At 65.3% G+C, this 20,926-nt stretch overlaps 2 protein-coding genes across 5 annotated transcripts in view; one reads left to right on the top strand and one right to left on the bottom strand.

The window, feature by feature from the left end:
• The window catches only part of LOC122551961 (transmembrane protein 169), a 30,041-nt gene extending 16,336 nt beyond the window's left edge, over nt 1–13,705 (bottom strand). Inside the window, exon 1 of one of the 3 annotated variants that reach the window (XM_087989449.1) lies at nt 13,570–13,705. The gene's annotated coding sequence lies outside the window, so the exon portion shown is untranslated. The remainder of the gene's footprint in view (nt 1–13,569) is intronic. The other 2 variants (XM_087989450.1, XM_087989451.1) reach the window with 2 other exon arrangements.
• LOC122551960 (X-ray repair complementing 5) overlaps nt 13,577–20,926 on the top strand; it is a 366,827-nt gene continuing 359,477 nt past the window's right edge. Inside the window, exon 1 of one of the 2 annotated variants that reach the window (XM_087989448.1) lies at nt 13,577–13,711. Coding sequence is in view for 1 of the 2 variants with exons in the window: in XM_087989447.1 (XP_087845573.1) it covers nt 13,768–13,788 (21 nt within the window). In the remaining variant the exon portion in view is untranslated. Of the gene's footprint in view, nt 13,789–20,926 lie in introns of both variants that reach the window. The other variant, XM_087989447.1, reaches the window with a different exon arrangement.

Below are 20,926 nucleotides of genomic sequence, written 5' to 3'. Positions count from 1 at the left end.
TTCCTCCTCCCCCTCCTCCGCCCCCTCCGTCCCTTCCCCCTCCCCCGCCCTCTCCGTCCCTTCCTCCTCCCCCTCCTCCGCCCCCTCCGTCCCTTCCCCCTCCCCCGCCCTCTCCGTCCCTTCCCCCTCCCCCTCCTCCGCCCACTCCCTCCCTTCCCCCGCCCCCTCCGTCCCTTCCCCCTCCCCCGCCCCCTCCGTCCCTTCCCCCTCCTCCGCCCCCTCCGTCCCTTCCCCCTCCTCCGCCCCCTCCGTCCCTTCCCCCTCCTCCGCCCTCTCCGTTCCTTCCCCCTCCCCCTCCTCCGCCCTCTCCGTTCCTTCCCCCTCCCCCTCCTCCGCCCTCTCCGTTCCTTCCCCCTCCCCCTCCTCCGCCCTCTCCGTTCCTTCCCCCTCCCCCTCCTCCGCCCTCTCCGTTCCTTCCCCCTCCCCCTCCTCCGCCCTCTCCGTTCCTTCCCCCTCCCCCTCCTCCGCCCTCTCCGTTCCTTCCCCCTCCCCCTCCTCCGCCCTCTCCGTTCCTTCCCCCTCCCCCTCCTCCGCCCTCTCCGTTCCTTCCCCCTCCCCCTCCTCCGCCCTCTCCGTTCCTTCCCCCTCCCCCTCCTCCGCCCTCTCCGTTCCTTCCCCCTCCCCCTCCTCCGCCCTCTCCGTTCCTTCCCCCTCCCCCTCCTCCGCCCTCTCCGTTCCTTCCCCCTCCCCCTCCTCCGCCCTCTCCGTTCCTTCCCCCTCCCCCTCCTCCGCCCTCTCCGTTCCTTCCCCCTCCCCCTCCTCCGCCCTCTCCGTTCCTTCCCCCTCCCCCTCCTCCGCCCTCTCCGTTCCTTCCCCCTCCCCCTCCTCCGCCCTCTCCGTTCCTTCCCCCTCCCCCTCCTCCGCCCTCTCCGTTCCTTCCCCCTCCCCCTCCTCCGCCCTCTCCGTTCCTTCCCCCTCCCCCTCCTCCGCCCTCTCCGTTCCTTCCCCCTCCCCCTCCTCCGCCCTCTCCGTTCCTTCCCCCTCCCCCTCCTCCGCCCTCTCCGTTCCTTCCCCCTCCCCCTCCTCCGCCCTCTCCGTTCCTTCCCCCTCCCCCTCCTCCGCCCTCTCCGTTCCTTCCCCCTCCCCCTCCTCCGCCCTCTCCGTTCCTTCCCCCTCCCCCTCCTCCGCCCTCTCCGTTCCTTCCCCCTCCCCCTCCTCCGCCCTCTCCGTTCCTTCCCCCTCCCCCTCCTCCGCCCTCTCCGTTCCTTCCCCTTCCCCCTCCTCCGCCCTCTCCGTTCCTTCCCCCTCCCCCTCCTCCCCTTCCCCCTCCTCCTCCTCCCCTTCCCCCTCCTCCTCCTCCCCTTCCCCCTCCTCCTCCTCCCCCTCCATCCATTCCCCCTCCCCCTCCTCCGCCCCCTCCGTCCCTTCCCCCTCCCCCTCCCCCGCCCCCTCCGTCCCCTCCCCCGCCCCCTCCGTTCCTTCCCCCTCCCCCTCCTCCGCCCTCTCCGTTCCTTCCCCCTCCCCCTCCTCCGCCCTCTCCGTTCCTTCCCCCTCCCCCTCCTCCGCCCTCTCCGTTCCTTCCCCTTCCCCCTCCTCCGCCCTCTCCGTTCCTTCCCCCTCCCCCTCCTCCCCTTCCCCCTCCTCCTCCTCCCCTTTCCCCTCCTCCTCCCCTTCCCCCTCCTCCGCCCCCTCCATCCATTCCCCCTCCCCCTCCTCCGCCCTCTCCGTTCCTTCCCCCTACCCCTCCTCCCCTTCCCCCTCCTCCTCCTCCCCTTCCCCTTCCCCCTCCTCCTCCTCCGCCCCCTCCATCCCTTCCCCTTCCCCCTCCTCCGCCCTCTCCGTTCCTTCCCCCTTCTCCTCCTCCCCTTCCCCCTCCTCCTCCTCCCCTTCCCCCTCCTCCTCCTCCGCCCCCTCCATCCCTTCCCCCTCCTCCGCCCCCTCCATCCCCTCCCCCTCCTCCGCCCTCTCCATCCCCCTCCTCCTCCTCCGCCCCCTCCATCCCTTCCCCTTCCTCCGCCCCCTCCATCCCTTCCCCCTCCTCCGCCCCCTCCGTCCCTTCCCCCTCTCCCTCCTCCGCCCCCTCCGTCCCTTCCCCCTCCTCCTCCTCCGCCCCCTCCGTCCCTTCCCCCTCCTCCTCCTCCGCCCCCTCCGTCCCTTCCCCCTCCTCCTCCCCCGCCCCCTCCGTCCCTTCCCCCTCCTCCTCCCCCGCCCCCTCCGTCCCTTCCCCCTCCTCCTCCCCCGCCCCCTCCGTCCCTTCCCCCTCCTCCTCCCCCGCCCCCTCCGTCCCTTCCCCCTCCTCCTCCCCCGCCCCCTCCGTCCCTTCCCCCTCCTCCTCCCCCGCCCCCTCCGTCCCTTCCCCCTCCTCCTCCCCCGCCCCCTCCGTCCCTTCCCCCTCCTCCTCCCCCGCCCCCTCCGTCCCTTCCCCCTCCTCCTCCCCCGCCCCCTCCGTCCCTTCCCCCTCCTCCTCCCCCGCCCCCTCCGTCCCTTCCCCCTCCTCCTCCCCCGCCCCCTCCGTCCCTCCCCCGCCCCCTCCGTCCCTTCCCCCTCCCCCTCCCCCGCCCCCTCCGTCCCCTCCCCCGCCCCCTCCGTCCCTTCCCCCGCCCCCTCCGTCCCTTCCCCCTCCCCCGCCCCCTCCGTCCCTTCCCCCTCCCCCCGCCCCCTCCGTCCCTTCCCCCCCCTCCCTCGCCCCCGCCGTCCCTTCCCCCCCTCCCCCGCACCCTCCGTCCCTTCCCCCCCCTCCCTCGCCCCCTCCGTCCCTTCCCCCTCCCCCTCCGTCCCTTCCCCCTCCCCCGCCCGCTCCGTCCCTTCCCCCTCCCCCCGCCCCCTCCGTCCCTTCCCCCCCTCCCCCGCCCCCGCCGTCCCTTCCCCCCCCTCCCCCGCCCCCTCTGTCCCTTCCCCCCCTCCCCCGCCCCCTCCGTCCCTTCCCCCCCTCCCCCACCCCCTCCGTCCCTTCCCCCCCTCCCCCGCCCCCTCCGTCCCTTCCCCCGCCCCCTCCCCCTCCGTCCCTTCCCCCTCCCCCTCCTCCGCCCCCTCCGTCCCTTCCCCCTCCCCCTCCTCCGTCCCTTCCCCCTCCCCCTCCTCCGCCCCTTCCGTCCCTTCCCCCTCCTCCCCTTCCCCCTCCCCCTCCGTCCCTTCCCCCTCCCCCTCCTCCGTCCCCTCCGTCCCTTCCCCCTCCCCCTCCCCCTCTTCCTCCTCCCCCCCCCTCCGTCCCTTCCCCCTCCCCCTCCTCCGCCCCCTCCGTCCCTTCCCCCTCCCCCTCCTCCGCCCCCTCCGTCCCTTCCCCCTCCCCCTCCTCCGCCCCCTCCGTCCCTTCCCCCTCCTCCGCCCCCTCCGTCCCTTCCCCCTCCCCCTCCCCCTCTTCCTCCTCCCCCTCCCCCTCCGTCCCTTCCCCCTCCCCCTCCTCCGCCCCTTCCCCCTCCCCCTCCTCCGCCCCCTCCGTCCCTTCCCCCTCCCCCTCCGTCCCTTCCCCCTCCCCCTCCTCCGCCCCCTCCGTCCCTTCCCCCTCCCCCTCCTCCGCCCCCTCCGTCCCTTCCCCCTCCCCCTCCTCCCCTTCCCCCTCCCCCTCCGTCCCTTCCCCCTCCCCCTCCGTCCCTTCCCCCTCCCCCTCCTCCGCTCCCTCCGCCCCTTCCCGCTCCCCCTCCGTCCCTTCCCCCTCCTCCGCCCCCTCCGTCCCTTCCCCCTCCCCCTCCTCCGCCCCCTCCGTCCCTTCCCCCTCCCCCTCCTCCGCCCCTTCCCCCTCCCCCTCCTCCGCCCCTTCCCCCTCCCCCTCCTCCGCCCCCTCCCCCTCCCCCTCCTCCGCCCCTTCCCCCTCCCCCTCCTCCGCCCCTTCCCCCTCCCCCTCCTCCGCCCCCTCCCCCTCCTCCGCCCCTTCCCCCTCCCCCTCCTCCGCCCCTTCCCCCTCCCCCTCCTCCGCCCCTTCCCCCTCCCCCTCCTCCGCCCCTTCCCCCTCCCCCTCCTCCGCCCCTTCCCCCTCCCCCTCCTCCGCCCCTTCCCCCTCCCCCTCCCCCTCCTTCGCCCCCTCCCCCTCCTTCGCCCCCTCCCCCTCCCCCTCCTTCGCCCCCTCCGTCCCTTCCCCCTCCCCCTCCGTCCCTTCCTCCGACCCCTCCGGCCCTTCCCCCGCCCCCTCCTCCGCCCCCTCCGTCCCTTCCCTCTCCCCCTCCTCCGCCCCCTCCCCCTCCCCCTCCTCCGCCCCCTCCGTCTCCCCCTCCTCCGCCCCCTCCGTCCCTTCCCCCTCCCCCTCCTCCGCCCCCTCCTTCCCTTCCCCCTCCCCCTCCTCCGCCCCCTCCGTCCCTTCCCCCTCCCCCTCCTCCGCCCCTTCCCCCTCCCCCTCCTCCGCCCACTCCGCCCCTTCCCTCTGCCCCTCCCCCTCCGTCCATTCCCCCTGTCCCTCCCCCTCCTCCGCCCCCTCCGTCCCTTCCCTCTCCCCCTCCTCCGCCCCCTCCGTCCCTTCCCCCTCCTCCTCCTCCGCCCCCTCCGTCCCTTCCCCCTCCTCCTCCTCCGCCCCCTCCGTCCCTTCCCCGCCCCCTCGGTCCCTTCCCCCTCCTCCGCCCCCGCCGTCCCTTCCCCCTCCTCCGCCCCCTCCGTCCCTTCCCCCCCTCCTCCTCCGCCCCCTCCGTCCCTTCCCCCTCCTCCGCCCCCTCAGTTCCCTTCCCCCTCCTCCTCCTCCGCCCCCTCCGTCACTTCCTCCTCCCCCTCCTCCGCCCCCTCCGTCCCTTCCCCCTCCCCCGCCCTCTCCGTCCCTTCCCCCTCCCCCTCCTCCGCCCACTCCGTCCCTTCCCCCGCCCCCTCCGTCCCTTCCCCCTCCCCCGCCCCCTCCGTCCCTTCCCCCTCCCCCGCCCCCTCCGTCCCTTCCCCCTCCTCCGCCCCCTCCGTCCCTTCCCCCTCCCCCGCCCCCTCCGTCCCTTCCCCCTCCCCCTCCTCCGCCCTCTCCGTTCCTTCCCCCTCCCCCTCCTCCGCCCTCTACGTTCCTTCCCCCTCCCCCTCCTCCGCCCTCTCCGTTCCTTTCCCCTCCCCCTCCTCCGCCCTCTCCGTTCCTTCCCCCTCCCCCTCCTCCGCCCCCTCCGTCCCTTCCCCCTCCCCCTCCTCCGCCCCCTCCGTCCCTTCCCCCTCCCCCTCCTCCGCCCCCTCCGTCCCTTCCCCCTCCCCCTCCGTTCTTTCCCCCTCCCCCTCCTCCGCCCCCTCCGTCCCTTCCCCCTCCCCCTCCTCCGCCCACTCCGTCCCTTCCCCCTCCCCCTCCTCCGCCCCCTCCGTCCCTTCCCCCTCCCCCTCCCCCTCCGTCCCGTCCCCCTCCCCCTCCTCCGCCCCTTCCCCCTCCCCCTCCTTCGCCCCCTCCGTCCCTTCCCCCTCCCCCTCCTCCACCCCCTCCGTCCCTTCCTCCGCCCCCTCCGGCCCTTCCCCCGCCCCCTCCTCCGCCCCCTCCGTCCATTCCCTCTCCCCCTCCTCCGCCCCCTCCCCCTCCCCCGCCCCCTCCGTCCCTTCCCCCTCCCCCTCCTCCGCCCCCTCCGTCCCTTCCCCCTCCCCCTCCTCCGCCCCCTCCGTCCCTTCCCCCTCCCCCTCCTCCGCCCCCTCCGCCCCTTCCCTCTGCCCCTCCCCCTCCGTCCATTCCCCCTGTCCCTCCCCCTCCTCCGCCCCCTCCGTCCCTTCCCTCTCCCCCTCCTCCGCCCCCTCCGTCCCTTCCCCCTCCTCCTCCTCCGCCCCCTCCGTCCCTTCCCCCTCCTCCTCCTCTGCCCCCTCCGTCCCTTCCCCGCCCCCTCCGTCCCTTCCCCCTCCTCTTCCTCCGCCCACTCCGTCCCTTCCCCCTCCTCCTCCTCCGCCCCCTCCGTCCCTTCCCCCTCCTCCGCCCCCGCCGTCCCTTCCCCCTCCTCCGCCCCCTCCGTCCCTTCCCCCTCCTCCGCCCCCTCCGTCCCTTCCCCCTCCTCCGCCCCCTCCGTCCCTTCCCCCCCTCCTCCTCCGCCCCCTCCGTCCCTTCCCCCTCCTCCGCCCCCTCAGTTCCCTTCCCCCTCCTCCTCCTCCGCCCCCTCCGTCCCTTCCTCCTCCCCCTCCTCCGCCCCCTCCGTCCCTTCCCCCTCCCCCGCCCTCTCCGTCCCTTCCTCCTCCCCCTCCTCCGCCCCCTCCGTCCCTTCCCCCTCCCCCGCCCTCTCCGTCCCTTCCCCCTCCCCCTCCTCCGCCCACTCCCTCCCTTCCCCCGCCCCCTCCGTCCCTTCCCCCTCCCCCGCCCCCTCCGTCCCTTCCCCCTCCTCCGCCCCCTCCGTCCCTTCCCCCTCCTCCGCCCCCTCCGTCCCTTCCCCCTCCTCCGCCCTCTCCGTTCCTTCCCCCTCCCCCTCCTCCGCCCTCTCCGTTCCTTCCCCCTCCCCCTCCTCCGCCCTCTCCGTTCCTTCCCCCTCCCCCTCCTCCGCCCTCTCCGTTCCTTCCCCCTCCCCCTCCTCCGCCCTCTCCGTTCCTTCCCCCTCCCCCTCCTCCGCCCTCTCCGTTCCTTCCCCCTCCCCCTCCTCCGCCCTCTCCGTTCCTTCCCCCTCCCCCTCCTCCGCCCTCTCCGTTCCTTCCCCCTCCCCCTCCTCCGCCCTCTCCGTTCCTTCCCCCTCCCCCTCCTCCGCCCTCTCCGTTCCTTCCCCCTCCCCCTCCTCCGCCCTCTCCGTTCCTTCCCCCTCCCCCTCCTCCGCCCTCTCCGTTCCTTCCCCCTCCCCCTCCTCCGCCCTCTCCGTTCCTTCCCCCTCCCCCTCCTCCGCCCTCTCCGTTCCTTCCCCCTCCCCCTCCTCCGCCCTCTCCGTTCCTTCCCCCTCCCCCTCCTCCGCCCTCTCCGTTCCTTCCCCCTCCCCCTCCTCCGCCCTCTCCGTTCCTTCCCCCTCCCCCTCCTCCGCCCTCTCCGTTCCTTCCCCCTCCCCCTCCTCCGCCCTCTCCGTTCCTTCCCCCTCCCCCTCCTCCGCCCTCTCCGTTCCTTCCCCCTCCCCCTCCTCCGCCCTCTCCGTTCCTTCCCCCTCCCCCTCCTCCGCCCTCTCCGTTCCTTCCCCCTCCCCCTCCTCCGCCCTCTCCGTTCCTTCCCCCTCCCCCTCCTCCGCCCTCTCCGTTCCTTCCCCCTCCCCCTCCTCCGCCCTCTCCGTTCCTTCCCCCTCCCCCTCCTCCGCCCTCTCCGTTCCTTCCCCCTCCCCCTCCTCCGCCCTCTCCGTTCCTTCCCCTTCCCCCTCCTCCGCCCTCTCCGTTCCTTCCCCCTCCCCCTCCTCCCCTTCCCCCTCCTCCTCCTCCCCTTCCCCCTCCTCCTCCTCCCCTTCCCCCTCCTCCTCCTCCCCCTCCATCCATTCCCCCTCCCCCTCCTCCGCCCCCTCCGTCCCTTCCCCCTCCCCCTCCCCCGCCCCCTCCGTCCCCTCCCCCGCCCCCTCCGTTCCTTCCCCCTCCCCCTCCTCCGCCCTCTCCGTTCCTTCCCCCTCCCCCTCCTCCGCCCTCTCCGTTCCTTCCCCCTCCCCCTCCTCCGCCCTCTCCGTTCCTTCCCCTTCCCCCTCCTCCGCCCTCTCCGTTCCTTCCCCCTCCCCCTCCTCCCCTTCCCCCTCCTCCTCCTCCCCTTTCCCCTCCTCCTCCCCTTCCCCCTCCTCCGCCCCCTCCATCCATTCCCCCTCCCCCTCCTCCGCCCTCTCCGTTCCTTCCCCCTACCCCTCCTCCCCTTCCCCCTCCTCCTCCTCCCCTTCCCCTTCCCCCTCCTCCTCCTCCGCCCCCTCCATCCCTTCCCCTTCCCCCTCCTCCGCCCTCTCCGTTCCTTCCCCCTTCTCCTCCTCCCCTTCCCCCTCCTCCTCCTCCCCTTCCCCCTCCTCCTCCTCCGCCCCCTCCATCCCTTCCCCCTCCTCCGCCCCCTCCATCCCCTCCCCCTCCTCCGCCCTCTCCATCCCCCTCCTCCTCCTCCGCCCCCTCCATCCCTTCCCCTTCCTCCGCCCCCTCCATCCCTTCCCCCTCCTCCGCCCCCTCCGTCCCTTCCCCCTCTCCCTCCTCCGCCCCCTCCGTCCCTTCCCCCTCCTCCTCCTCCGCCCCCTCCGTCCCTTCCCCCTCCTCCTCCTCCGCCCCCTCCGTCCCTTCCCCCTCCTCCTCCCCCGCCCCCTCCGTCCCTTCCCCCTCCTCCTCCCCCGCCCCCTCCGTCCCTTCCCCCTCCTCCTCCCCCGCCCCCTCCGTCCCTTCCCCCTCCTCCTCCCCCGCCCCCTCCGTCCCTTCCCCCTCCTCCTCCCCCGCCCCCTCCGTCCCTTCCCCCTCCTCCTCCCCCGCCCCCTCCGTCCCTTCCCCCTCCTCCTCCCCCGCCCCCTCCGTCCCTTCCCCCTCCTCCTCCCCCGCCCCCTCCGTCCCTTCCCCCTCCTCCTCCCCCGCCCCCTCCGTCCCTTCCCCCTCCTCCTCCCCCGCCCCCTCCGTCCCTTCCCCCTCCTCCTCCCCCGCCCCCTCCGTCCCTCCCCCGCCCCCTCCGTCCCTTCCCCCTCCCCCTCCCCCGCCCCCTCCGTCCCCTCCCCCGCCCCCTCCGTCCCTTCCCCCGCCCCCTCCGTCCCTTCCCCCTCCCCCGCCCCCTCCGTCCCTTCCCCCTCCCCCCGCCCCCTCCGTCCCTTCCCCCCCCTCCCTCGCCCCCGCCGTCCCTTCCCCCCCTCCCCCGCACCCTCCGTCCCTTCCCCCCCCTCCCTCGCCCCCTCCGTCCCTTCCCCCTCCCCCTCCGTCCCTTCCCCCTCCCCCGCCCGCTCCGTCCCTTCCCCCTCCCCCCGCCCCCTCCGTCCCTTCCCCCCCTCCCCCGCCCCCGCCGTCCCTTCCCCCCCCTCCCCCGCCCCCTCTGTCCCTTCCCCCCCTCCCCCGCCCCCTCCGTCCCTTCCCCCCCTCCCCCACCCCCTCCGTCCCTTCCCCCCCTCCCCCGCCCCCTCCGTCCCTTCCCCCGCCCCCTCCCCCTCCGTCCCTTCCCCCTCCCCCTCCTCCGCCCCCTCCGTCCCTTCCCCCTCCCCCTCCTCCGTCCCTTCCCCCTCCCCCTCCTCCGCCCCTTCCGTCCCTTCCCCCTCCTCCCCTTCCCCCTCCCCCTCCGTCCCTTCCCCCTCCCCCTCCTCCGTCCCCTCCGTCCCTTCCCCCTCCCCCTCCCCCTCTTCCTCCTCCCCCCCCCTCCGTCCCTTCCCCCTCCCCCTCCTCCGCCCCCTCCGTCCCTTCCCCCTCCCCCTCCTCCGCCCCCTCCGTCCCTTCCCCCTCCCCCTCCTCCGCCCCCTCCGTCCCTTCCCCCTCCTCCGCCCCCTCCGTCCCTTCCCCCTCCCCCTCCCCCTCTTCCTCCTCCCCCTCCCCCTCCGTCCCTTCCCCCTCCCCCTCCTCCGCCCCTTCCCCCTCCCCCTCCTCCGCCCCCTCCGTCCCTTCCCCCTCCCCCTCCGTCCCTTCCCCCTCCCCCTCCTCCGCCCCCTCCGTCCCTTCCCCCTCCCCCTCCTCCGCCCCCTCCGTCCCTTCCCCCTCCCCCTCCTCCCCTTCCCCCTCCCCCTCCGTCCCTTCCCCCTCCCCCTCCGTCCCTTCCCCCTCCCCCTCCTCCGCTCCCTCCGCCCCTTCCCGCTCCCCCTCCGTCCCTTCCCCCTCCTCCGCCCCCTCCGTCCCTTCCCCCTCCCCCTCCTCCGCCCCCTCCGTCCCTTCCCCCTCCCCCTCCTCCGCCCCTTCCCCCTCCCCCTCCTCCGCCCCTTCCCCCTCCCCCTCCTCCGCCCCCTCCCCCTCCCCCTCCTCCGCCCCTTCCCCCTCCCCCTCCTCCGCCCCTTCCCCCTCCCCCTCCTCCGCCCCCTCCCCCTCCTCCGCCCCTTCCCCCTCCCCCTCCTCCGCCCCTTCCCCCTCCCCCTCCTCCGCCCCTTCCCCCTCCCCCTCCTCCGCCCCTTCCCCCTCCCCCTCCTCCGCCCCTTCCCCCTCCCCCTCCCCCTCCTTCGCCCCCTCCCCCTCCTTCGCCCCCTCCCCCTCCCCCTCCTTCGCCCCCTCCGTCCCTTCCCCCTCCCCCTCCGTCCCTTCCTCCGACCCCTCCGGCCCTTCCCCCGCCCCCTCCTCCGCCCCCTCCGTCCCTTCCCTCTCCCCCTCCTCCGCCCCCTCCCCCTCCCCCTCCTCCGCCCCCTCCGTCTCCCCCTCCTCCGCCCCCTCCGTCCCTTCCCCCTCCCCCTCCTCCGCCCCCTCCTTCCCTTCCCCCTCCCCCTCCTCCGCCCCCTCCGTCCCTTCCCCCTCCCCCTCCTCCGCCCCTTCCCCCTCCCCCTCCTCCGCCCACTCCGCCCCTTCCCTCTGCCCCTCCCCCTCCGTCCATTCCCCCTGTCCCTCCCCCTCCTCCGCCCCCTCCGTCCCTTCCCTCTCCCCCTCCTCCGCCCCCTCCGTCCCTTCCCCCTCCTCCTCCTCCGCCCCCTCCGTCCCTTCCCCCTCCTCCTCCTCCGCCCCCTCCGTCCCTTCCCCGCCCCCTCGGTCCCTTCCCCCTCCTCCGCCCCCGCCGTCCCTTCCCCCTCCTCCGCCCCCTCCGTCCCTTCCCCCCCTCCTCCTCCGCCCCCTCCGTCCCTTCCCCCTCCTCCGCCCCCTCAGTTCCCTTCCCCCTCCTCCTCCTCCGCCCCCTCCGTCACTTCCTCCTCCCCCTCCTCCGCCCCCTCCGTCCCTTCCCCCTCCCCCGCCCTCTCCGTCCCTTCCCCCTCCCCCTCCTCCGCCCACTCCGTCCCTTCCCCCGCCCCCTCCGTCCCTTCCCCCTCCCCCGCCCCCTCCGTCCCTTCCCCCTCCCCCGCCCCCTCCGTCCCTTCCCCCTCCTCCGCCCCCTCCGTCCCTTCCCCCTCCCCCGCCCCCTCCGTCCCTTCCCCCTCCCCCTCCTCCGCCCTCTCCGTTCCTTCCCCCTCCCCCTCCTCCGCCCTCTACGTTCCTTCCCCCTCCCCCTCCTCCGCCCTCTCCGTTCCTTTCCCCTCCCCCTCCTCCGCCCTCTCCGTTCCTTCCCCCTCCCCCTCCTCCTCCTCCTCCCCCTCCCCCTCCTCCGCCCTCTCCGTTCCTTCCCCCTCCCCCTCCTCGTTCCTTCCCCCTCCCCCTCCTCCGCCCTGTCCGTTCCTTCCCCCTCCCCCTCCTCCGCCCTCTCCGTTCCTTCCCCCTCCCCCTCCTCCGCCCTCTCCGTTCCTTCCCCCTCCCCCTCCTCCCCTTCCCCCTCCCCCTCCTCCCCTTCCCCCTCCCCCTCCTCCCCTTCCCCCTCCCCCTCCGTCCCTTCCCCCTCCCCCGCCCCCTCCGTCCCTTCCCCCTCCTCCGCCCCCTCCGTCCCTTCCCCCTCCCCCGCCCCCTCCGTCCCTTCCCCCTCCCCCTCCTCCGCCCTCTCCGTTCCTTCCCCCTCCCCCTCCTCCGCCCTCTACGTTCCTTCCCCCTCCCCCTCCTCCGCCCTCTCCGTTCCTTTCCCCTCCCCCTCCTCCGCCCTCTCCGTTCCTTTCCCCTCCCCCTCCTCCGCCCTCTCCGTTCCTTCCCCCTCCCCCTCCTCCTCCTCCTCCCCCTCCCCCTCCTCCGCCCTCTCCGTTCCTTCCCCCTCCCCCTCCTCCGCCCTCTCCGTTCCTTCCCCCTCCCCCTCCTCCGCCCTGTCCGTTCCTTCCCCCTCCCCCTCCTCCGCCCTCTCCGTTCCTTCCCCCTCCCCCTCCTCCGCCCTCTCCGTTCCTTCCCCTCCCCCTCCTCCCCTTCCCCCTCCCCCTCCTCCCCTTCCCCCTCCCCCCCCTCCCCTTCCCCCTCCTCCCCTTCCCCCTCCCCCTCCTCCTCCCCTTCCCCCTCCCCGCCCCCTCCATCCCTTCCCCCTCCCCCTCCGCCCTCTCCGTTCCTTCCCCTACCCCTCCTCCCCTTCCCCCTCCTCCTCCGCCCTCTCCGTTCCTTCCCCCTACCCCTCCTCCCCTTCCCCCTCCTCCTCCTCCCCTTCCCCTTCCCCCTCCTCCCCTTCCCCTTCCCCCTCCTCCTCCTCCGCCCCCTCCATCCCTTCCCCTTCCCCTCCTCCCCTTCCCCTCCTCCCCTTCCCCCTCCTCCTCCTCCCCTTCCCCCTCCTCCTCCTCCCCTTCCCCTTCCCCCTCCTCCTCCTCCACCCCCTCCATCCCTTCCCCTTCCCCCTCCTCCGCCCTCTCCATTCCTTCCCCCTTCTCCTCCTCCCCTTCCCCCTCCTCCTCCTCCCCTTCCCCCTCCTCCTCCTCCCCTTCCCCCTCCTCCTCCTCCGCCCCCTCCATCCCTTCCCCCTCCTCCGCCCCCTCCATCCCCTCCCCCTCCTCCGCCCTCTCCATCCCCCTCCTCCTCCTCCGCCCCCTCCGTCCCTTCCCCCTCCTCCGCCCCCTCCGTCCCTTCCCCCTCCTCCGCCCCTTCCCCCTCCTCCGCCCCCTCCGTCCCTTCCCCCTCTCCCTCCTCCGCCCCCTCCGTCCCTTCCCCCTCCTCCTCCTCCGCCCCCTCCGTCCCTTCCCCCTCCTCCTCCTCCGCCCCCCTCCGTCCCTTCCCCCTCCTCCTCCCCCGCCCCCTCCGTCCCTTCCCCCTCCTCCTCCCCCGCCCCCTCGGTCCCTTCCCCCTCCTCCTCCCCCGCCCCCTCCGTCCCTTCCCACTCCCCCGCCCCCTCCGTCCCTCCCCCGCCGTCCCTTCCCCCTCCCCCGCCCCCTCCGTCCCTTCCCCCTCCCCTCCCCCTCCGTCCCCTCCCCCGCCCCCTCCGTCCCTTCCCCCTCCCCCTCCCCCCTCCGTCCCCTCCCCCGCCCCCTCCGTCCCTTCCCCCTCCCCCCGCCCCTTCCCCCTCCCCCCGCCCCTTCCCCCTCCCCCTCCGTCCCTTCCCCCTCCCCCTCCCCCTCCGTCCCCTCCCCCTCCCCCTCCGTCCCCTCCCCCGCCCCCTCCGTCCCTTCCCCTCCCCCCGCCCCCGCCGTCCCTTCCCCCCCTCCCCCGCCCCCTCCGTCCCTTCCCCCCCCTCCCCCTCCGTCCCTTCCCCCCTTCCCCCGCCCCCTCCGTCCCTTCCCCCGCCCCCTCCCCCTCCGTCCCTTCCCCCGCCCCCCTCCCCCTCCGTCCCTTTCCCCGCCCCCTCCCCCTCCGTCCCTTTCCCCCCTCCCCCGCCCCCGCCGTCCCTTCCCCCGCCCCCTCCCCCTCCGTCCCTTCCCCCCTCCCCCGCCCCCGCCGTCCCTTCCCCCCTCCCCCGCCCCCGCCGTCCCTTCCCCCCCCTCCCGCCGTCCCTTCCCCCCCTCCCCCGCCCCCGCCCCCCCTCCCCCGCCGTCCCTTCCCCCCCTCCCCCGCCCCCGCCGTCCCTTCCCCCTCCGTCCCCTCCCCCGCCGTCCCTTCCCCCTCCGTCCCCTCCCCCTCCGTCCCTTCCCCTTCCCCCTCCGCCCCCTCCCCCTCCGTCCCTTCCCCCTCCCCCTCCGCCCCCTCCCCCGCCCCTTCCCCCTCCGCCCCTTCCCCCTCCGCCCCCTCCCCCGCCCCTTCCCTCTCCCCCTCCTCCGCCCCCTCCGTCTCTTCCCCCTCCTCCATCTCTCTCCCTCCGCCCCCCCGGTTCACCCCTCCATCTCTCTCCCTCCTCCTCCTCCTCTCCCCCCGGCTCCCCCCTCACCTCCCAAACCTCCTCCTCCCGTATTCCTCCGCGTTCTCTTCTCGTAAAGATGTCATCTTCCCTCCACATACCACCAATTTCACAACTGGGACTAGATACTCCTCACATTTCCGGCTTGTTTTAATTACCTTTCTCATTCAGCTTCCAGCCTCTCCTAACGCAGCGGTTGTGGATGAACGTTCAGATTCGGGATGGGTCGCCAACGTGTTTTGGGGAGGATACGAGATAACCGGATCTCACCTTTACCAACATGGCGCCGCATAGCTTCCGGTGAGAATCACGTGATTGTACCATAGGAAGAGACGCGATCGTTCAGTTGATTCTGGATGATGGCGCGAGCGAACAAGGTAAATTGTAAACTTCAGGTTTCTGCAACCAAAGGAATGGATTCATCTTCTTCTTTCTTCGCATTTATTGATCTCTCTGCTCCTTCAGTGCTGCATTTGTTGTTTATTCCTGTTTACCTCGCTCAGTTTTCCCAACTCAACTCCTGAAACGTACCCACTCAGTTTAAATTTTCCTGCAATATCAGATCACTGCACTGCCGTAATTTGTTTCCATCGTAATGTTTCAAAAAATTGATGTCATTTAAATGTCAGCCAAACAGCAGGGGGTTCATTCTAAGCCCTGGAGTATAGTATGATCTGAGAATCTAGAGACATTATCCAAATAAGATCCAGATCGTACTCTGGGACTCCTGCTGAAATCCAACGATTTAAATACAAATAATAGATAAAACATATAAATTCGTAGTAGGTCTTTCGGCCCTTCAAACCTGCTCTGCTTTTCAGTATAATCAGATATAACCTCATTAGCCACAACATCACAATCTTTCCTACTTCAGATAACTACAAACTGCCGCCTTTGTGGAGAAAATGTCTATTTTCGAAACATTCAATGACTCCACCTCTACCAGAGAATAGCAAAGAGTCATAACTCTGAAATAAAAAAAACCTCTTCACCTACACTGCACGGCGCAGTGGTTAGCACTGCTGCCTCAGCGGGAGGGACCCAGGTCCAATTCCTGCCTTGGGTAGATTATCTTTGTGGCGTTTGTACATTCTCCAAGTGTCTGCATGGGTTTCCTCTCACAATCCAAAGATGTGCAGATCAGGTGAATGGTCATACTAAATTGCCCATAGTTTTAGGTGCATTAGTCAGAGGTAAATATAGGGTGGGGAATGGGTCTGGGTGGGATACACCTTCGGAAGGTTGGTGTGGACTTGTTGAGCCAAATGGTTTGTTTCCATACTGTAGGGAATCTAATCTAAAAACCTGAATTTTTTTTTTCATTTAATGATTTTGTGGGATGTGGGTGTTACTGTCTGGTCAGCATTTATCGCCTGTTCCTGCTTGCACCTGAGAAGGTGATGGTGGTGAGCTGCCTTCATGAACTGCTGCAGTCCACTTGTTATGGGTTGATCCACAATGCCACTAGGGAGGGCATTCCAGGATTTGACCCAGCGATGGTGAAGAAATGGCGAAATACTTCGAGGAATTTAAGTGTTTACAAGAAAATTTTCTGAATCAGTATGTGGATGTACCTACCAGAGAAGGTGCAACACCTGACTTATCTTGGAAAATAAAGGAAGGCAGGTGGCTGAGGTGTTAGTAGGTGAGCATTTTGAGACCAGCGACCATAATTCTGTTAGTTTTAAAGTAGTGTTGGAAAAGGATAGACCAGATCTAAAAGTTAAAATTCTAAATTGGAGGAAGGCCAATTTAGATAGTATTTGGCAAGAACTTTCAAAAGTCAATTGGGGGTGGACGTTTGCAGGTAAAGGTGTGGCTGGAAAATGGGAAGCCTTCAAAAATGAGATAACAAGAGTCGATGGCCAATTTGCTCCCATTGTGGTGAAAGGCAAGGCTGGATGACTAAAGTAACTGAGGTTTTGGTCAAGAAAAGGAACGAATATTTGTCAGTTATAGACAGCAGAGATCAAGAATATAAAGGCAATGGGAATATACTTGAGGGAAAACAGGGAACCCAAGATAGCTTTGGCAAATAGGGTTGAGGAGAATCAAAAGCGATCTTATAAATACGTTAAGGGAAAAAGGGTAACTAGGGAGAGAAGAGTCATCGAGATGTGCAGCATGGAAACACACCCTCTGGTCCAACTTGTCCAGGCTGACCAGATATCCCAACCTAATCTAGTCCTGCTTGCCAGCACCCGGCCCATATCCCTCCAAACCTTCCTATTCATAAACCCATCCAGATGCCTTCTAAATGTTGCAATCGCACCAGCCTCCACCACAATCTCTGTCAGCTCATTCCATATACGTACTATTCTCTGTGTGAAAACGTTGCCCCGGAGGCCTCTTTTATATCTTTCCCCTCTCACCCTAAACCTGTGCCCTCTAGTTCTGGACTCCCCAACCCCAGGGACTCCACTATTTACCCTATACATGCCCCTCATAATTTTGTAAACCTTTATAAGGTCACCCCTCAGCCTCTGATGCTCCAGGGAAAACAGCCCTAGCGTATTCAGCCCAGCCCTGTTGGTCAAATCCTTCAACCCTGGTAATATCCTTGTAAATCTTTTCTGAACCTTTTCAAGTTTCACAACATCATTCTGATAGGAAGGAGACCAGAATTGCACACAATATCCAAAAGTGGCCTAATTAATGTAATGTACAGCCACAACATGACCTCCCAACTCCTGTACTCAATACTCTGACCAATAAAAGCATACCAAACGCCTTCTTCACCATCCTATCTACCTGAAACTCTACTTTCAAGGAGCTATGAACCTCCACACCAAGGTCTTTTTGTTCAACAGCACTCCCTAGGGCCTTACCATTAAGTGTATAAATCCTGCTAAGATTTGCTTTCCCAAAATGCAGTACCTCGCATTTATCTAAATTAAATTCCATCTGCCACTCCTGAGCTCATTGGCCCATCTGATCTAGATCCCGTTGTAATCTGAGGGCCCCTTAAAGATCAGCAAGGCTGCCAATGTGTGGAACCCCAGGAGGTGGGGAAGATACTAAATGTGTATTTTACATCTGGGTGTACGGTAGAAAAGGATATGGAAGGTGCAGAACATGGCGAAATAAATCCATTACTTTTCATCATTGAAATAAATGATTTGGATGTGAGCTGAAGAGGTATAGTTAGTTGGTTTGCAGATGACACGAAAATTGGAGGTGCAGAAGAAGGTTACGTTGGATTACAACAGGATCTTGATCAGATAAGCCAGTGGGCTGAGGAGTGAGAGATGGAGTTTAATTTAAATGGGAGGTGCTGCATTTTTGGAAAGCAAATCTTAGCAGGATTTATACACTTAATGGTAAGGTCCTAGGGTGTGTTGCTGAACAAAGAGACCTTGGAGTGCAGGTTCAAAACTCCTTGAAAGTGGAGCCGCAGGTAGATAGGATAGTGATGGAGGCGTTTGGGATGCTTTTCTTTATTGGTCAGAGTATTGAGTACAGGAGTTGGGAGGTCATGTTGCGGTTATACACGACATTGGTTAAGCCACTTTTGGAATACTGCGTGCAATTCTGGTCTCCCTGGTATAGGAAAGATGTTGTGAAACTTGAAAGGGTTCAGAAAAGATTTACAAGGATGTTGCCAAGGTTGGAAGACTTGAGCTGTGGAGAGGCTGAATTGGCTGGGGCTATTTTCCCTTGAGTTTTGGAGGCTGAGGGATGACCCTAGAGGTTTATAAAATCATGAGAGGCATGAATAAGAGAAATAGACAAAGATCTTTTCTCCGGGATGGGCGAGTCCAAAATAGAGGATATAAGTTTAGGGTGAGAGGGGAAAGATTTAAAAGGGACCTAAGGAACAACTTGTTCCTGCAGAGGGTGATGCATGTATGGAATGATCGTCAGAGGAAGTGGTGGAGGCTGGTACAATAGCAACATTTAAAAGGCATTTGGATGGGTATATGAATAGGAAGGGCTTGGAAGGATATTTGCCAAATGCTGGTAAAGGGGACTAGATTTATTGTGAGTATCTGGTCAGCATGGATGTATTGGACCAAAAGTTCTGTTTCCATGCTGAACATCTGTATGATGGTAAGTCAGGATGGTGAGTGGCTTGGAGGGGAACTTGAAGATAGTGGTGTTCCCACGTATCTCCTGCCCTTGTCCTTGATGGAAGTGATTGTGGGTTATGAAGGTGCTGTCTGAGGATCTTTGGTGAATTTCTGCAGCGCATCTTGTAGATTATGCACACTGCTGCTACTGAGTGATGGTAGGAGTAGATGTTTGTGGACAAGCAGTGGGGAGTCATGAGGTGAATTACTTACAATATTCCTAACCTCTGATCTGCTCCAGTAGCCACAATATTTATTTGGCAAGTCCAGTTTAGTTGCTGGTCATTGGTAATTCCGAGGATATTGATAGCGAGGATGTCTGTGATGGTACGTGAGTTCTGACGAAGGGTCACTGGACTTGAAACGGTAACACAGATTTCTCTCCACAGGGTGCCAGGCTTGCTGATGCTTTCCAGCAATTTCAGTTTTCATTAGTACTCTTTATAGGTTCAATATAATCTCCCCTTTCTTGTACCCTGTGCCCCAATTAGTGGTGCCTATAATACTTAGTGCCTTTTCACAGTTCTATTTATCAGTTCTGCCACCTTGGATAATTTAGATCTCTGTACACCCGGATCTCTCTGCTTCTGCACATCTGTCAGATTAGTTTCCTTTACTTCATGTCATCTTTGTATCAAAGTGAATTATCTCACACTTACCTCCATTGAAATTCATCTACCACCTATCTGTCCACTCCACTAACTTGAAAATGTCTTTTTGAAATTTTATACTGTCCTCGCAGTTTACAATTTCTCCAACTTTTGCATTATCGAGAAAATTTCTGGAATAGTCTCCTGCATGCCAAGATGTAGATCATTCATATAAAGAAAAGCAAGGGTCCCAATATGAGTTCGTGAGGAACATCACTACAAACCTTCCTTCAGTCCTTAAAAATATCCATTAAGCATTACTTTCAGTACTTTCTGTACCTCCAACCATTTTGTATATTTTTCTCACTGTTCTGTACCTCTTATTTCTTGATTGTCTTTCTCTCGCTCCCCACTCTCTCATCACCTTTTTCCTCTCCTCTTCCCCCTTTCCTACCCTTCTCCCCTGTTTTCTATTTTGCCTCTGATTCACCCATCCCCACCCATCCCCCACATATTTTGTCACTTGGCACTGACTTCAGCCATGGTCATTCACAGCTCCAAATCTCCCTAATCTCTCTATGCACTGTCATGCTACCTTTGCTTCCGCAGCTACACTGGCACCACCCCCCACCTTTTCCTCCGCTACATCGATGACTGTATCGGCGCTATCTCGTGCTCCCACGAGGAGGTTGAACAGTTCATCCACTTTACTAATACCTTCCACCCCGACCTCAAATTTACCTGGACTGTCTCAGACTCCTCCCTCCCCTTCCTAGACCTCTTCATTTCTATCTCGGGCGACCGACTCAACATGGACATTTACTATAAACCGACCGACTCCCACAGCTACCTAGATTACACCTCCTTCCACCATGCCCCCTGTAAAAACGCCATCCCATATTCCCAATTCCTTCGCCTCTGCCGCATCTGCTCCCAGGAGGACCAATTCCAATACCTAACATCCCAGATGGCCTCCTGCTTCAAAGATCACAATTTCCCCTCAGACGTGGTTGACGATGTGCTCCACCGCATCTCCTCCACTTCCCGCTCCTCCGCCCTTGAACCACGCCCCTCCAATCGCCACCAGGACAGAACCCCACTGGTCCTCACCTACCACCCCACCAACCTCCAGATACATCGTATCATCCATCGTCATTTCCGCCACCTCAAACGGACCCCACCACCAAGGGTATATTTCCCTCCCCTCCCCTATCAGCGTTCCGGAAAGAACACTCCCTCCGCGACTCCCTCGTCAGGTCCACACGCCCCACCAACCCAACCTCCACACCCGGCACCTTCCCCTGCAACCGCAAGAAATGCAAAACCTGCGCCCACACCTCCTCCCTCATTTCCCTCCAAGGCCCCAAGGGATCCTTCCATATCCGTCACAAGTTCACCTGCACCTCCACACACATCATTTACTGCATCTGCTGCACCCGATGTGGCCTCCTCTACATTGGGGAGACAGGCCACCTACTTGTGGAACGTTTCAGAGAACACCTCTGGGACATCTGCACCAAGCAACCCAACCGCCCCGTGACTGAACACTTTAACTCCCCCTCCCACTCCGCCAAGGACATGCAGGTCCGTGGCCTCCTCCATCGCCAGACCATGGCAACACGACACCTGGAGGAAGAGCACCTCATCTTCCGCCTAGGAACTGTCCAACCACAACGGATGAATGCAGATTTCTCCAGCTTCCTCATTTCCTCTCCCCCCACCTTATCTCAGTCCCAACCGTTGGACTCAGCACCGCCTTCTTGACCTACAATCTTCTTCCTGATCTCTCCGCCCCCACCCCCTCTCCGGCCTATCACCCTCCCCTTAACCTCCTTCCATCTATTGCATTCCCAACGCCCCTCCCCCACGTCGCTCCTCCCTACCTTTTATCTTAGCCTGCTTGGCACACCCTCCTCATTCCTGAAGAAGGGCTTATGCCCTAAACTTCGATTCTCCTGCTCCTTGGATGCTGCCTGACCTGCTGCGCTTTTCCAGCAACACATTTTTCACCTTTGCTTCTGAAGCCATGATTCACCTTCTCTCAGCCTAGTATAAATACCTCCCTATTTCTCCCTTTTTTTTTAGCTTTCACAAAGGGTCAGTTAGACTCGAAACGTCAGCTCTTTTCTCTCCTTACAGATGCTGCCAGACTTGCTGAGATTTTCCAGCATTTTAGAACAATACAGCGCAGAACAGGTCCTCGGCCCTCAATGTTGCACCGACCTGTGAACTAATCTAAGCCCATTCCCCTACACTATCCCATCATCATCCATGTGCTTATCCAAAGATTATTTAAATCACCCTAATGTGGCTGAGTTGACTACATTGGGAGGTAGGGCATTCCACACCCTTACCACTCTGAGTAAAGAACCTGCCTCTGACATCTGTCTTAAATCTAGATTCCAGCATCCACAGTAATTTGCTTTTATTTTTAAATTTTGTATTCATGTTGTGACTGATTTTTCATTCCATGACTGATCACTTTCCTCACAAGTCTGTGGTGTGGCTCTCTTTCAAAGTCCTTTTGGAAATGCATGCACACCAGGTCAATGACCTCACTCTCAGCATTAAAAGAGTCATAGGAGTTGTGCAGCACAGAAGCAGACACTTTGGTCCAACTTGTCCATGCCGACCAGATTTCCTAAATTAATCTAGTCCCATTTGCCAGCATTTGGCCCATACCCTCTAAGCCCTTCCTATTCATGTACCCATCCAGATGCCTATTAAATGTTGTAGTTGAACTAGCGTCTGGCAGCTCATTCCATAAATGCAACACCGTCTTGCATGAAAAAGTTGCCCCTTAGGTCCCTTTTATATCCTTCCTCTCTCACCTAAAGGCTATACTCTCCAATTTT

Source organism: Chiloscyllium plagiosum, unplaced genomic scaffold (assembly GCF_037043375.1).
Source record: "Chiloscyllium plagiosum isolate Xiang-an unplaced genomic scaffold, Cpla_swu_hap1 HiC_scaffold_7, whole genome shotgun sequence".
Lineage (NCBI taxonomy): Eukaryota > Metazoa > Chordata > Chondrichthyes > Orectolobiformes > Hemiscylliidae > Chiloscyllium > Chiloscyllium plagiosum.
This window is presented reverse-complemented; position numbering and strand designations above follow the sequence as displayed.